At 40.4% G+C, this 16,392-nt stretch overlaps 1 protein-coding gene across 1 annotated transcript in view; it reads left to right on the forward strand.

Moving 5' to 3' along the window:
- The window catches only part of COL11A1 (collagen type XI alpha 1 chain), a 240,499-nt gene that overhangs the window by 140,534 nt on the left and 83,573 nt on the right, over nucleotides 1-16,392 (forward strand). Inside the window, exons 33-39 of the mRNA XM_038414607.2 lie at nucleotides 1,932-1,976; nucleotides 2,135-2,188; nucleotides 2,274-2,318; nucleotides 6,222-6,275; nucleotides 8,996-9,049; nucleotides 13,229-13,282; nucleotides 15,532-15,639. Coding sequence (XP_038270535.1) covers nucleotides 1,932-1,976; nucleotides 2,135-2,188; nucleotides 2,274-2,318; nucleotides 6,222-6,275; nucleotides 8,996-9,049; nucleotides 13,229-13,282; nucleotides 15,532-15,639 — 414 coding nt within the window. The remainder of the gene's footprint in view (nucleotides 1-1,931; nucleotides 1,977-2,134; nucleotides 2,189-2,273; nucleotides 2,319-6,221; nucleotides 6,276-8,995; nucleotides 9,050-13,228; nucleotides 13,283-15,531; nucleotides 15,640-16,392) is intronic.

Raw genomic sequence — 16,392 nt, forward strand, 5'->3', positions numbered from 1 at the left:
CCTAGATACCATGCAATTTAACTTGGATTTTCTATGCATTCTGAGTCATCAGACTATAGCAAGCAGGACGAAGAACATATATTTAACAAGTAGAAGAAAAATGTCAATTTTTGCTGCTTCGTTTATTTGAAGCACCTGGGGAGAAGCTAATATGCTGCATCTCCAACCACAATAAAAAGCGGGGGGGGATTTAAAAAGAAGGTCACTGCACTGCTGCCTGTAAAGCTCAACTAGATGTGGCTGATCATGTTGTTAGAAAGCTGATAAAATTATCAGAAGTGAAAGGATGACTTGGAACTTGTAGATGACAACTCAGTGTGACGTTAAGTCAGATTGAAGTAAGGTATATGATTACTGTGCCTACCAATCAATTTTATTTAGCATCAAGGAATCCAAAGCACAGATTCACCACTTTAAATGTTACATTTTTGAGAAACAATTGTATTTTGAGTTTGCTTTTTTTTTTAAAAAAAAAAGAATGGTTTTAGATGAGCTGAAGGCAGTTCTTTTTTTTTTTTTTTTACAGTGACCAACAAGGAATGTTTAAAAAAAAAAAAAACCAAAACATTCAGACCCTATTTTTTGGATAAAGCAGTATTAAAAATCATTGTTCTGAACCATCCATCAGGAGGCTAAATTAGGAAACCTGAAGTTGTAACAAGCACAAGAACACACTTTAAAATATGAAAATATGAAGTTATTAGATGTCAAGAAAAGCCTCAATTCAGCCAGGCATTTAACCACGGACTTCTGAATTGGGCCAGTGTAACTGGCTTTTACCTGTTACAGGTAGTACCAAGAGTAGTATAGTCTAAAGACCTAACCATGAATCAGGAATCCATTGTGGTAACACAGTATACACAATGAAAAGACAGTCCCTGCCTCCAAGAGTATGTCTACCAAGCAATTAGACATCCGTGACTGGCCTGTGCCAGCTGTCTCAGGCTTGTGAGGCTCAGGCTGCAGGGCTATTTCACCGCTGTGTAGACTTCTGGGCATAGGCTGAAGCCTGGGCTCTGGGACCCTCCCACCTCATTGGGTCCCAGATCCTAGGCTCCAGCCCGAGCCCAGAAGTCTACACAGCAGTGAAACAGCCCTGTAGCCCAAGTCCCACAAGGGTGAGTCAGCTGGCCTGGACCAGACATGGGGTTTTTCTTTGCTGTGTAGACCCAAAGAGCTTACAACTTGAGTAGTATTATAGTACTAAAATAGTATTCTCTTGTATGATGACAAAACAGTGAGAATATGCATGTAATTCTTTTTAAAATGAGAACTTCATATGAAGATCCCATTTCCACTAGTTAGATTTTAACAAGTAACAGTCACTGTGTTTCTTTTTTCTATCAGGAGAATACCTTGAATTAAAAGCTTCTTAACATTAGACTCCATTACAATCCTAGCGTAAAGTCCACCTCAGGAAAGGGATCTATAGATTCTCCCTATGAAAGATATATTGGAGCTACATATTAAGGGCCAAGATGCTGGCTCTATGCAAGGGCTATGCAGTATGGTCCCTGCTTCTTCCTACAAAGCAATTTCCCTTCTTAACCAGTGGAGCTGTCCAGACGGAGCGTGATGTACCATCTCCCGGGATGGGAGCTCCAAGGAGAAATTCTGGTTGATCCAGAATCGCTCTCAGGGACTCCAGTGGCTGTGAATGGGCCGTGCAGCAACATTAATGTGCTCTGGAGCCAAGGGCAGAATCTAGCCCTAACACGCAGAAGCTAATGAATAAAGCTGCATGAACAGTGATTTCAGAAAGATCTGTTTTTAGTAAAAACCTGTTTCGTTAAATTAAAATGCACAGCAGATAAGAGGTAAAAGAGCATTTAGTCCTAGGAGAGCTGCACATTGCCTCATATCAACAGCAAAACTTTCATTCCCAATCAATTGCCACATGTTAGATGATTTATTTGAACTTTCATTGGCAGGGTTTACATGGCAAACCAGGTCCCAGGGGACAGCGAGGGCCAACGGTATGTATTTTATTTTGTTTGTTTAAAACCATTACTTGCATTCCCTTAGTGATTGCAACCTTTGTGATGTTTTGCACCTACTGTAAAAATGCATGGCTGACTCTGACACACTGTCCTGTATGACCATCATCATTTGTATCTGCATCTCCAATTCACAGGGTCCCCGGGGATCAAGAGGCCCACGAGGTCCCACAGGAAAACCAGGCCCTAAGGTAATTGTCAGATGCTATTTGCTGCAAAATTATTTCTCAAAGAAAATTAGGCTTCACCTTTGAACAAATTGTTCTTATTTTCTAGGGCACTGCAGGCAGTGATGGCCCTCCCGGCCCACCAGGTGAAAGGGTAGGTCTGGAATAGCTTTTTCTCCTCATTTTATTTCCTGCATCTCTTTCTTTGCTCTCTTTCTCCTCTCTCCCCACTTTCTTATGTCTTTGCACTTCTCTGCATAGGATGTGAAGCAATTGCACTGTCATATTGTACCTCAAGGGTAGACTTCCTTACAGTGCTGTCCTTCCTGCTCAGCTAGAAGCAGGAAGCCTTGAAGGCTTGTTTTTCCTCTCAGACACCCAGTTTGGCATACCTAAGAGATTGGGATCATTGGGATGAGGTTGGGATCAACATTCAGACTTTTGGGTGCATATCCAAACAAACCAAATTACATTTCTCAGCTTTATGAGATTCTCTCTATTAATAAAAATGGCCCGTTCAGCAGAGTTGCTGTTAGTAGATGGGTTTTTTAAAGTACTCAATGCCTCTAAAAGCTAATAAATTGACAGCAGCTGATTCTTTTGTCCTAATCACCTAATCACATGCTTGAGAACTCCTGCTGCTGGGTAAAATAGAATCCACCGCATGATATTAAATTTGAATCAATACACAATCAAACAGAGTCTGTAAACTATACAGTAGCACATAGAAAAATTATAAAATGGATCTGTAATCGCAGAACAAGTAATTTAACTCCTACAGATAAGTGAATTTGCCCTTTGACTGGGTTACTTGGAGAGGCTAAAGTTTGGATGACTGCATTTTGTTTCATCCCAATTTTCACGCAAACATATTTGTGGCTTATTTTTACACAGCCATATAGAGCACATGAATGGTATCCTTTAAAAAACAAAACAAAACCAACAACTGATTTCCCAATTGAGATTCCCTTTTGACCTCAAGAATGTTTGATTCCAGTGTGTTCAAGCTGTAGTTTCTTAAGCCCTAGCTTTGTCCCATGTTATGAGAAGCCACATCATCTGCCACAGTATTTCCATGTCCATACCTGAATGTACTAACAGTTGCATAGCAACAACAAACAGACTTTGCTGGGAATGTGTGAGAAGTCTGAAAAGCAGTAATTGCCAACAATGCCTGCAAAGTTAAAGATTGGTGACCAAGTGTGTATGATAGAAATATTATTAGGAGACGGTAGAAGTGTGTTTTGTTTAGAATCTGTTTTATAGAAATCTCAAACTCTCACAGCCTAAGTGTCTGCAGGAACCAACATTGAACCAAATATAGTGAACATTCCCTAATAATTGCAAACAGAATATGTCAGTTTTTAATCAACATCTCCTCCTACAATGGAATGTGCATGCCTGTATATGTCTAAGAAAGTTAAAAGTCAAATCTCTCCTCACATAAGGTATGCCAACACTTCTGGTGGAAAACCATTCAACATATGCAGAAAAATGCATTACAGCTACATGTAAAATATAGGTTCTATTTAAGAAGACTTTCATCGATTTCCTGTGATTTTTCATTAACTGAAAATCCCTGGAGTAGAATCTCACCAGAGTGAGATTCTACTCCAGGGATTTTCAGTTAATGAAAAATCACAGGAAATCACAGAGTGCAGCTGAGCTGCTAGCAGAGCTGAAGGATGGTAACTGGAGTAGGGGTAAGACAGAGCAGGAGGTGAGGTTTGGAGTGACAGCTGGGGACCTGGAGATGGTGGTGATGAAGGAGGCAGGGAGCCACTGGGTGTCAGGTGAAAGGTAAGGAGCTGAGTGGAACAGGGGTAGGTGGGGAATGAACCACAGTTGAGAGGCAGAGAGAAGAGGTGGGTGAAGTGGGAAGTGTGTGGGAGTTAGGGGTGTGGAACAAGTGGAGTGGGAATCTGGGGTAGAGGGAGGATTGATTGTAGTAGGGGGGGAATGTTGAATGGGAGTAGCAGGCCAAACTATAGATCTCTCCACATCATGGAGCCGGGAGAGAGGCTGCAGAGAGCTGGAAAGCAGAGCTCCAGAAGGAGCTGGAAGGCAGAGTCAAGGGGAGTGGAGTTAAGAAGCAGTGTTGTAGGGAGTGGGCAAGAAGGTAGAAGACAATGGACAGATCTCAGGGGAAGGAGAAAAAGCGTCAATGGAGAGGAATGGATTAGCTCAAAGGTATAATGTGTCACAGGAGCACACAAGCCTTTCATCTGAGTGGCCGTTGTGTACTTTGGGCATGTGCTCTAAAATGAGGCATATGACAGAGGGGAGAGTTGTTAGCCAAAAAAGAGAGGAACTTTAAAAGACCATTTCTGACTGGCTAGAAATATTCCAGCTGCTAGCCGTTTAAATATTAAATATCTATCCTCTATAGAAAACTTTTAAAAACAATGACACAAGGAAATGTACATTTAATAATGTGATATTGGAATTCTAGAGTATTCTTCTCACATACTCCTACTGGCTTGAAATCTGCAACTCATATTGTGAATAAAAAAAATGTAAATTTCTTTTTATTAGAAAGCCTCATGGCTTGAGGATCAAAGGGGAAAAGGGACTTATGGCCAAGAAAGTGCTACTAGTAATAAATAAACCATTGAGTTCTGTTTTTCTAACCGTATTCCAGAGAGGGACCAATTTGTTTAATGTTTTGGACAGTGGATAAGCCACTTTTAATATCTTTCTTCAAATGTTGCCCTATTTTTGTTAAGAGTTTCTGTTTTGTAAGCTACTCTCCTTGCCCTTTTTGTTTCTGGATGTGATACAGACAGTTGAATCAAGGAATGTACCATAGTGAGCATACTTAGGGGTGAGGGTTGGAGTTGCAGGTACAGTTTATAGATATTGCTCTAGAAAATGTGGATAGTGCTATAAAATCATAGAAAAATGTACATTTTGAATAGTTTCTGGTTAACCATTTGGTTGAGCCTCATTCACTAATAAATGATAAATCAAGTTTTAAATAGGACTCAGATTCACTTAGGGGCAAATCTTGCCTGATACTGAACAAACAACCCTTTCCCTCACTCGTACATAACACTTCTCCCACTGCAAGAGAGGCAGCCATAATTTGGCTCAAAGCCTGCATTTCCTGATGTCCCAGTCTGCAATGAATGAGGTTTAAGGAACTCTGAGACAGCCAGGACTTTATCAGAGGAGCAGAAAGCTAACATCACCATCCCTTATGAATTATCTTTCTTTTCCAGACTTTTGCTTTAAACTTCTAACATTTTGACACATGATGTCTTAGTAAAACCACACATCATATACCGGGTAGAGCAGGACAAGTCTTGCACTGTATGACTAGGGTACACATTTTTGCTGTGTGACCACAGAAAGTAAGATCTGAATGCTCCTTTTTTAGTTCTTTGTATCGCGTGTTCTCTAACACAGACGGAGCCTTAACATAATCTGATACTAGGCCCCATTCAGCATATTAACAGAAAATGCTTACAGTAAAAGTGACAAGAAATTTAATTTTCAATGAGAACTTCTAAAATTAGCCATCATGTGGGCTACTTGTTTATTTTACTACTTTAAAACTTCCAAAAAAACTCATACAGTAAAATCTTTTCAGAGATGGCTCCTCTGTTTTTTTTCTTACAAGCAAGAATTTTTTTCTTCAGAGACATAGAAATTAAGATACTTCCCATTCAGCAGGAGTAATTTCGACAGTACCTACAAATTTTGACTGTACCTGGCTGAGTGTAGAACTTGCCAATATGAGCTTTTGACATGAGGAACAAAAGGCTGCAGTGCAGTCAGGTTAAGAATAATTGCACATTTCTTAATGGAAATGAACTTCATGGAAAAATGTTCAGTGTTTCTTATTAATCTGTGGCCCCTAATTTGGTATATTCCACATGGGTGTTTTAGTGGAACTTTGAACTGCTAACAGTATTCACATGCAATATGTAGCTCACTTTATCCACATGTCCAGCTGTTATCAATGGAGTTTGTGTTACATAACTGAAGCAAACTCTTCAGTCCAACATTATAGCATCTGGTATTTAGTTTACCCTTTTGCTTATCTTCATATTAGGGACCACAAGGGCCGCAAGGACCTGTTGGATTCCCTGGACCAAAGGGACCTCCTGTAAGTATCTTTTAAAAGCATATGTAATAATTATGCAAATTTGGCAGAAAAATTTTTTGAAGTCAATGTATGAACAAATGTATTAGAGCTTGCATCTGAGGTGTTGGGCTGTATTATAATTAATCAAGTCCGTCCCTCAGTGTATGAAGATTACAAAAAGAAAAACCTCCCCTAAGCTTCTGTACTGTAAAGCCTGTTACATAAACCCAAAGTCAGATATTCAAAATAAAGGCTGAGTCTGTTCTATTTGTAAATGTTGCAGTTTGTATGATATTCACTGGGGGGGAGAACTGAGTTCCCTCTCTTTTGCTGATGTAAATATTCTTTTAAAAGTAGGTTATGTTAGAGGAAAGGGAGAAGAGGCATCTTAGCTATCATGTATGAGAAATGTGGCACACTAAGTGTTACCATATAAATATTTAGAGGCTTTCTATTCTGTTATATATAAATACATATTTAGGGTATGTTACAATGTAAATTGATTAAGAATATTTTTAGCCATTGAAAACTGTCATGTAAATCCATCCACCTCATATATACTGTATATTGTTTAAAAATGCAGATTTCTTACACATAGCTCATTCTGGAGCTGTTGTGGCCTGTCATTTAAGTCCTTAAATTTTATTCATGCTTATAAAAAAAGTAACAGGAACCTTGGCTAAGTATCTGCATTGTACCTTGAAATGTCAGTGATCCAAGACTTTTGCAACAGATCTAGCCTTATATCTCATTCGATGGAAGGCTTAAAAAAAAAATCTCTATTCCAGTGCATGCACAGAAGACAAATGAACTGGACTGGTGTGAAGTGGAGAAAAGTCATTTACATGAAATCACTTCCCATAATGAGCTCCTCAAAGCTCATCCTAAAGATACCTACACTGAGGATACACACAGTTTCTCTCTCCCTATTACTTTCTGTTCCAGATCCTGATGGAATTTATTTTGAATAAGTTTTCCAAGCATACAACTAAAAATCTGTGGAAATGCTTTGATATTCTGAGATCAAAAGAATCTTAGGTTTAGAATGATAGGTATGCCAGAGTCTTCTATGGGAATTAACTGGTTAGCAATCCTAATGGCACTTTTATCAGGTGCCAATAAAGGTCCAATGTAAAAATGGGGACTGAAATTTTTCAGCAATTTTAAAGAACAAAATATAAAGTGGGCAGTACTGATAATAGAACAATAATAATAACAACAACAAAAGGTTGAAAAGTAGTATAATGGGGAAACAAAATCATAATCCTGAAATCTGATTAATACAGAGGACACTGGTTTCAGTGTAGTGCATGTCATATATTACTGCTGTACTTAGTTGTCAGTGTAGCACCAGACTTTCTCTTTGTCTGAATAACATGCTTAGAGAGTATGTGATATTCACTATACAGAGTAATCCTGATAAGCCTTAGTATACTGTGCATATTAAGAGAATGGGTGAAGTGTGAAGTTAATGTGTCTGTCGATTTCTTTCCTCCATCTTCAGAGAACACTGGCCACCACTAGAGGTCTCTCCTTCTCTTTTCCCTTCTGCCTAAAAAAATCTCAAATTAATATAAAACAATATGGTCTGTTACTGGTAGACTATTACTAAATGGAGTACATTGCACAAACTGGATACAATTTGGAGTTAGTTGCGTATTCCTGATTGACCTGGATTAGTTCATAGCTTTTCAAAAATATAGGGCCTAATTTGCCATGGTCTCATACTTCTGTTCTGTAGTATCTTTCCCTGTGAGTAGTCCTACTGTAATGAATAAGCCATACTGGTAAAACCCATGGGAGAGCAGAGGTGGTCAAGTAGAGTTCCACTTCTATTTTCTTATTGCTGTAATGAGAGACACTGATCCAAGAGGATCCTCAGGAGGATGAGATGACCCACACAGAGGTTCCATGCTCCCATACCAACTGGGAAGTCCAAACCTTTCCCATCCCGCTCCTCACTGAATCTTGGCAGAATGGCTCCAAGAGACTCCCATGGCTGTGGCTATTCTCAGATCTTTAACTGTGGAAGGAGTTTTGTCAGAAAGGTAGTGGTAACAGTCTTAGTCCATATTATCTTTCCGAGATTATTTTTGCAGGCCAACTGGGATTCTGCTCCCCACATGCATAACCCATCTCTGGTCCAGGAGAAGGAGGGGGACTAATGATGCCACAAATTCAGTTGACCATGTCTGTGCAGGAAGAGAAAATTCATGCCCTTTTTTGCCTGGAACTTGTCTAGATGTTGTCTAGCACAGTCTAGACGAATAGTGCTGCCCTTAGAGTCTGTCTGTGCTCAGTGGGAGTCAGGATGGCAGAATCAGATCTGTGATTTTTTTTAATCACAATTTATTTACTCATTTTGCAATCTTTTTGCTGCTGCCCCATGTTAAACATAGGCATAGCCACAACTCAGACACTTATCTTTAAAACAGTTTTCATTAACTTGGGGATGAAGTACAGGATAATAGAGGACAGAAAGTAGGGACTTTGAATTTTGAAATGTTAGGCATCCATTTTGAACATACGTGAACCATCCAGATGATTTTACATGAATTAAGGAATCAGGAGAAAAATCAAATATTAAAATTGTATCAAGTTGCTATCAAAGCAGTAAAGCTTTTCTGAAGGCTAGCCTGAAAGTCTGAAAAGATCATAGAGATTATTAGGGCTAATTGTATACTCTTTTCAGAGCTAGAGATCACTGAGAAACCTCTGACTTATTTTGCTTGCAATTTCAGGGGCCACCTGGAAAAGATGGCTTGCCAGGGCACCCAGGACAGCGGGGTGAGACTGTAAGTACATTGGTTCTATTGTTTCAGGCTGCTGCACACCTACTTAGTTCACTGTGATCTTTAAAAAAAAAGAATCAGTTAATAGATAGTTCCCTTGCTTTATACTGAAAATTGCAGGAAAAAGTGAGAGGCAATTTTTTGTTGGTACCTAACTTTGTTTATAGAAAGCAAAAATCCATTAAAAAACTCAGTGGGGTCAGATGTCAGACAACTTAATTTTTTTTCCATGTGGTAAGGGTGAGATTATTTCTGGTTGTTCCCCACAAAACAACATCAGACTGATCATAGGTATACAATAGATAGTGAGGCAACATAATGCTCTGTTATCAGCTTTGAAGAAGACATGTGAGGAACAACATAACGTTTGCCTCTCTCACTGAGAGCCATGTAAGGAGGCAGAAAAAGTATTAGTGCCAGCCCACTAGGAAACTTGAAAGCTAACAATTTAGAAAAGTAGAATCAAGAGTGATTAAGACAAAAACCACACACAAAACCATATAACAAAACAAGGATTGTTTGGGTTTTCTTACTGGAAGGATATCTCTATAAACATGTACATTGGAGAAGGACTCTGTGCATGCTGCATTATGAAATACAATCCCACTGAAATCTAAAGAAATAAAACTGGTAATTTTAATGAAAAATTATTATTTTGATCTAAATTATTTAGAATTACTTCTTTAGCTCCAAGTACCATTGATTTATCATTTCACTAATCAGGATGCATCAGCTGCTTAAGCAGACATTGCTGCAGAGCTCTTTATTCACCTCCACAAATGTGGAAAATACAAAAAGCTTACTTACTTAACGAGAATTTCCTTATTTGTTACAGTGCACTCAGCTTCATATAGCGTCCTTCATATGAACTGCCACAAGAATATTATGAGAGTATGCTCTGCTTGCTTATATACACACACGATGGGATAGTATAAGCGCTTTATTGTCATGAGATTGGGATGAATGCACATATCAGTTATCCAGGCCATACTGAATGAGTATTCTCTGTTGCTATGATCTCCTTTGATGCTCATTATTTCTTTCACAAACCTTCTTTACTTTTTTTTTTTCCTCAGACCAGACTGCAAAAAGCAGATTTGCTAATGGCACAGGAGAAAAAAAAATAGAATTACCAAATATGCTCAAACACATCTGTCTTCTGCAGAGGTGGAATCACTAGATGTTCTCAAGGCATTTTCACTGAATATGTATGCAATTCAGCTCTCCTTTCTGTCTCCTGACACAGGGAAAACTCCTGTTGACTTCAGTGATAATTTTACCTGCATAAGGAATGCTGAATAGGGTCGAAAGCTCATAACTAATGTGAGGTTAGATTGTACCTGGCCTTTATGCAGGCAGGCAGTGAAGATAAAGGAAGATAGGTTGTAACAGGGTTCAGGCACCCCTGTAGCGCCTCCTCATAGCTGGGTCTGGGGATCAGCTCATCTGGTCTAGCACTCCCTTCTGTTGCTCGCTTGCCCCATGGCCCCTCTTGCTCTCTAGGACTCAGGGTGCTCTCTCTTTGCCACTCAGCCCTCTAGCTATGTCACTATATGTAAGTGGGGGAATAATCCCGCTATTGTGGAGAACTTTCCTGGCTTCTGCACTACCCCGGTGAAGTGGGCTAGCGAAAGGATACGAGTCCTCACTCCCACTTCCTTTACCCAGTGGCCTCCCTGCCCTTGAGAACTCCCCTTCCACTCTCCTGTCTGGCAGAGTCCTCGTAACCGCAACAAGGCTGGGCCCAGGATTCCTGGGGGGCTCAACCCCCAACTCTGCTGTGGTCACCTAGGACAGGGGTTAGGGTCTGGGGTATCTCTCTGCACTGGGCACTTCTCTGACCCACTGTCATTACATACAAGTTAAAGCAAATGCAAGTTATTTAATCAACAATTACTTTTAAAAAGAATAAGGAAAAATGGGAAAGGTTAAAGGAAACACATCAACCCGCTCTGTGGCAGGAAATATCACAAACATGTCCGGGCAGTTCTCAGTCTGTTCCTTGCAAGACCCAGGCCTTCTTCTCAGGCCCTGGCTGTGCTGCAGGGATGCTGTGGGTTGGACACTTGCTCTGGTGGTGGCCACACGCTCTCAGGCTCTAAGTGGTAGGACCCTTCTTCCTAGTGTTGCCCCCGCCCTGTCGGGGTTACAATCCAAGCCTGGCCTGCAGAGCCTCTTGGCTGAGGTCTCTCCCTGTGCTGGGCCTGCTGCCTAGGGTCCCCCTTGCTCTCCCCAGCTGCTCACCACACCTAGCTCCGGACTGCTCCAGCCCCAGCTGCACCACTCTGTCTCTGCATGGCTAGAGCTGCTCTGCCTCCAGCTCCCTGGGCTGCTTTTCTGGCCCCTCTGGCTCTGGTTGCTGCAGCTCCGCTCCCAGGGCAAGTCTGCTCTCTCTGGGTTGTGCCTCTAGCTTTAGGGCTGCAGCTCTGCTCCCAGGACAGGGAATGCTATCTCTGGGCTGCTTTTCTGGTCCCTCTGGATCTGGCACAGCTCTGCTCCCCACCTTAGCTTGGGCCCCTGCCTTCTCCTTAGCTTGGCCCCACTCTGTCTGACCCAGGCAAATCCAGCTCACATGGAGGATGGGACCTCCTGACTCCCTGATTAGCTTGCCCACCCTGTCATTCAGGCTGACCTAGAGGATTGGCCTCTCCCCATTGTTCCTGGGGACCATCAGTCTCAGGGTCCTGGTTTCCCATAGACTCTTCCCCTTTTAGTACTGGGAGCTAGCGAACCAAAACACCCCCACTGAATGTTAGTAAGGGGGCAACAGTCCCCTTACATATAGTATCTTTCCCTTCTGGGGTAACCAAGTTCCACCAGACAATCTTCCTGTGTACTGTCTCAAGTAATGTTCTGTAAATCCTGGTCTGTGCCACTCTGTGTCTCCCAGTGACTGGTAGGGGAATCTAGGGCCAGCTGCTACTCTAGGTTCCAGCCCAGGGGACCCTATCATCAGCAGTCAAAGTCTGAAGTCTCATTCCCTGCTGCTCTTTCTCTAGATTTCTTCCTACTCTGTCTTCCACAGGTTTTCTTCTCTGCTATTTAATCCCTTCCTTCAGGGATAGGATCCCAGGGCTTTTGATCTCCCTGACTTTCCTTCTACTCACTTCTCTGTCCCCAGAGAGCAACTCCAGATTCTCTTCCCATGGTCCTTTTCTGCTGCAAACTTCCTGGCTTGATACCTCATCCAGCTTCTTTTCCAGCTGGGCTTTCTCAGCAATTAGTAATTTATAAATCCAGCCTGACTCTCCCCCAGGTGCTGCCTACAAGGTTAATTGGCCCTATCTGAGCCACCGTACCCTTTCAGGGCTGGTGTGGATTGAACACCCATCACAGGGGTGAAGGATGCATATATATATTGATGTGATGGGATGATATGTTGGACTCTATATGGTATGGCAGTGAGGTCATTTTCCTGAGGCTGTGCCAGTCTACACCTCCTCCAATGCTGAACTACTTCTTAGAGGCACAACTGAGCCCTTGGACAGGCAGTATTCTAAATTGGGGATTCCAGAGAATTTGCTGACTACCTTTGAACTGAGGTCCATGGCTGCTTACTAGAAACAGCAGATTTTGCCAGGCTTCTGGAAGACTGTCCCAATGACATTCACCTTATATTCGTCTTTCCATTTTCTTCATCATTTCAAATTCTCACTATTTTCTTTTTTCCCTATGCAGCCCTCTTTTTCCCACCTCTATAGGAAAAAAAAAAATCACACATCTTCTCCGGCTCTGTGTTTCATTTGATTTTATGTTTCTTCCACATCACCTTCCCCCATACTCCTTAATCTTCCATCTGTGCCTTTCTTTACATAGTCATTTGTCTGTCTTGGCTATGGGTTGGGTTCATAATATATGTGTCTATATGTATTTTAGCTGAGTTTCAGCAGTATCACTCATGTATTCAGAATTGCTTAATAAATTTTACTGAGAGATAATTGTAAAAGTGACTGGCATTGCTTATGATAGCTCTGTAGAAGCACAGCTGAGAATGATTAGAAAGGACAGAGCTTTCAAAACTTCACATGTAGGTATACACAGGAATAATAGATATCTTAGTATGTATTCTTGAAGCTGAACCCCTAACATGGAACTTCTCTCTCACCTCTTCAGCACAGATTTGAATTTGGCTCATCTATACCTTGCCATGTATAACTATGTATTATATATTTAATTTCACAGGGTTTTCAAGGCAAAACTGGACCCCCAGGCCCTGGTGGTGTTGTTGGACCCCAGGTAGAGCATTTTAAATGTTATATCTAACTATATGATAATACTGTTTAAAGATTGTTTTGTGGCTAATGTAAAGAACCATTGTTCATGAGTATATAATATACACTGATGGACATGTTAACTCCAGCAGTACCCAATTACTTACAGCAAATTTTGCAAAATGTATTTAAGCAAGAATCAAATGCCACAAAAACAAAAGACTTTGGGCCTGATTCTCCACTGTATTTCATCACCTGTAGTCATTTCAATGCATGCAAAGTAGGTGTTCTCCAAGAGTTAAGAATAAAGAATAGGACCCTTACTTTGAACTCTTTTTAGAAAGAGTAAATAACACATTGTGTTGTATTATTTTAGATTGAGAGAGTGAAGCATTTCAATTATTTTACCATATTTGGGTGAGGTTTACTTTGTGATCTTATTTGATTATACTTATATAGTTACTTATTTTAAGTGCTCTTCATGACACTAGCCCTTTCCCTTGCCACCTATCCTATTTACCAATAGCCATTAAAGAGGTTAGAAAAGGCAAAATTGGAGACAAAGTTAATAGAACACAGCACTGCCAATCTGAAAAACAAAGCATACTAACTGGAGAGGGGCTGGACTTCTTAAGCAAAGTTTAAGCATCTCTTACCACGGGCAATTCCATCATGGTTTAGGAAACCCATTATCCATGTGCTGCTGAGCCCCCGTAAAAGAGAAACCCAAGGCCCGACTTGAGAGATTTTCTAAAAAGAATATTAAATTCACGCAGGGAATTACAGAGGTTTAACTTTGTTAATCATTTTTAAAAAAAATAGCATTTTCTATTGGCCTCTGCAGTAATTGACTGGTCGAATAGGTAGAGATATTGTTGAATATATCTTATAACCACCACTAGTGACATTTGCTGAATAATATATTCTCCATTTATTCATTGACCAGAACCAGATCTAGTATTAACAACCTCACAGCATATATTGCCAAGACACAAGGTTTCTATAGAAAATGGTTTTACTTTCTAAACTGTGTTTAGGGATTCTTTTTAGAAAAAACACAAAGAGGAAAGGGAAGAAAGTTCCATTAGAGATACAAATTACGTAGCTTTAACCAAATCTTTTAGAAACAGACCTTTTTGAAGTACTCTCTAGTTAATTACTGGTGGCATCTGAGTCTGTTTGATGCAACAGTTCTCTCTGTTCCACCATTTCAGTGAATCAAAACAGCATGTGTTTTACTGAATGTGATTTTTGCTCTTTTGCTTAATTTCAAAGATAACTATTCAGTCACAGGCAAATATTCCCTGGGCCCGCTGTTATTTCCAAGACTGATACTGCCTGCATTTGGTTTCTATATGGATCTTTCCACACTTGCTTAAGTGTTAGCATCCACTGTCACAACTCATACTAACAGAAAATGCACTTCTTGGGGCATAAATTGTACCATATGTGATATTATCTAGTACAAAGTGACACTGTGAATCAATTAAAATGGTAATTACAGTGTTTAGCAATCAGAATTATAAAACCCTTCTGAAAATTATTATTGGTGCCTACTCTTAGCCTTATCTTAGAATTAATACTGATTCACAGAGATTCTCTCTCTCTCTCTCACACTATACTTTGGAATTGAGCATCAATACGCAACCAAACACCCATGTGGTGATTTCTGGCAAACTTTCATTCTTCTCAAAAGCACTTGTCATGAATACAGTATCATAACTCATCACCCTTTAAATACAAGTGAGAAGAAGCCAGTGGATCAGGTTTTTGATCCCTGCATCTGCCTTTTTGGGGCCCTTGCATTGTCCCCATGGGAGGTTTCAGTGGATCTGCCTAGCCACCCTTCTCCATATTTTTCCAGGAAGATACTACAGCACAGTACTCCATGGCAGGTAGAGGGTACAAGATCTCTTGTCCTCGCTCCAACTCGCCCCCATACATCAGAAATGCTAGGGGTTTCAGGCCTTCAGCACTTGAGAAGCAAGGCCAGAATTGTAGCCCATGAAACCTCACACAGATACCACACTGCTGCCAGAATAGGGTTTGAGCTTTATTATTTAAGGATTAGACTATTTTGTAAACAAATGTGGTCTGCAGGTGAAGGTGCAGGTTGTACATTTTCCAATGGCAACTGTGGTGACATCCCAGATCCTAGGAACAACTGAGGGTAGGAGGGGGATTGAGAAAAAGTGGGGAACAGGTTGCCCACAAAAAGCAAACCAAACAAAAATTAAATTGGTTAGGGGAACTGAGGTTTAACTTCTGTTCTAGGGTCCTACAGGTGAGACTGGCCCAATTGGTGAAAGAGGTCACCCTGGTCCTCCAGGCCCACCAGGTGAACAAGGCCTCCCAGGAGCTGCAGGAAAAGAAGGTGCTAAGGTATGGCATGGCTTTTGGAAGGAAGGTGTCACATGGAGATAGATGGGATAAATGTTTAAAATCAGATACTGTTCATAACTAGAAGGTATGGCATAAAATAGGGACAGACACATTTTTCCCCAGGGAAGATCTCTTCAGCAATTTGCCAAAGATATAAGGGCCTCACTTCCAACCTGATCATTTTCTATTAATTTCAGTTGGAACAAAGATAGCCGTTAATTTAAGACCAGCAGTTTGCATAGAACCTCCCTTTTAGTGTGGAAGATTGTACATAGACAACCTGTCTGCTCAGGTCAAGTTGGAGCTCTGTACTGGAACTCAGGGACATATCTCTGTGTAGCACTGGCCACATTATAGAATTTCAGTTATTCTTTGGATGAAAGAGAAATTAAATTAGAAAAAATATTTACATTGATCAAGAAAATAGTACATGATTTTATTCAGTTATTCATTGTAGATAAGAATAACTTCCTCCATAAATGTTTCTTTAAAGAAACTGATAATTTTTAATAACTTTTTATTTATATACCATAACTAATGTATATTATTGTTTAAAATTTGTTGTAATGCTATTGTGCTCACATACTATGGTGATGAGGGTCATAAAGTACTTGAATAGCTGGCTGGATGAATGGATGGTCAGTCCTTTTTTTTTTGGTAATTGATTGTAACCAAAGTCTGCTGTTTCATTTTAAGTGTGCTAATTAGTAAGGCTAAAATTTTGTCATGGATATTTTTAGTAAAAGTTACAGA

The sequence above is a fragment of the Dermochelys coriacea genome, chromosome 8 (assembly GCF_009764565.3).
Source record: "Dermochelys coriacea isolate rDerCor1 chromosome 8, rDerCor1.pri.v4, whole genome shotgun sequence".
Taxonomy (NCBI): Eukaryota; Metazoa; Chordata; order Testudines; family Dermochelyidae; genus Dermochelys; species Dermochelys coriacea.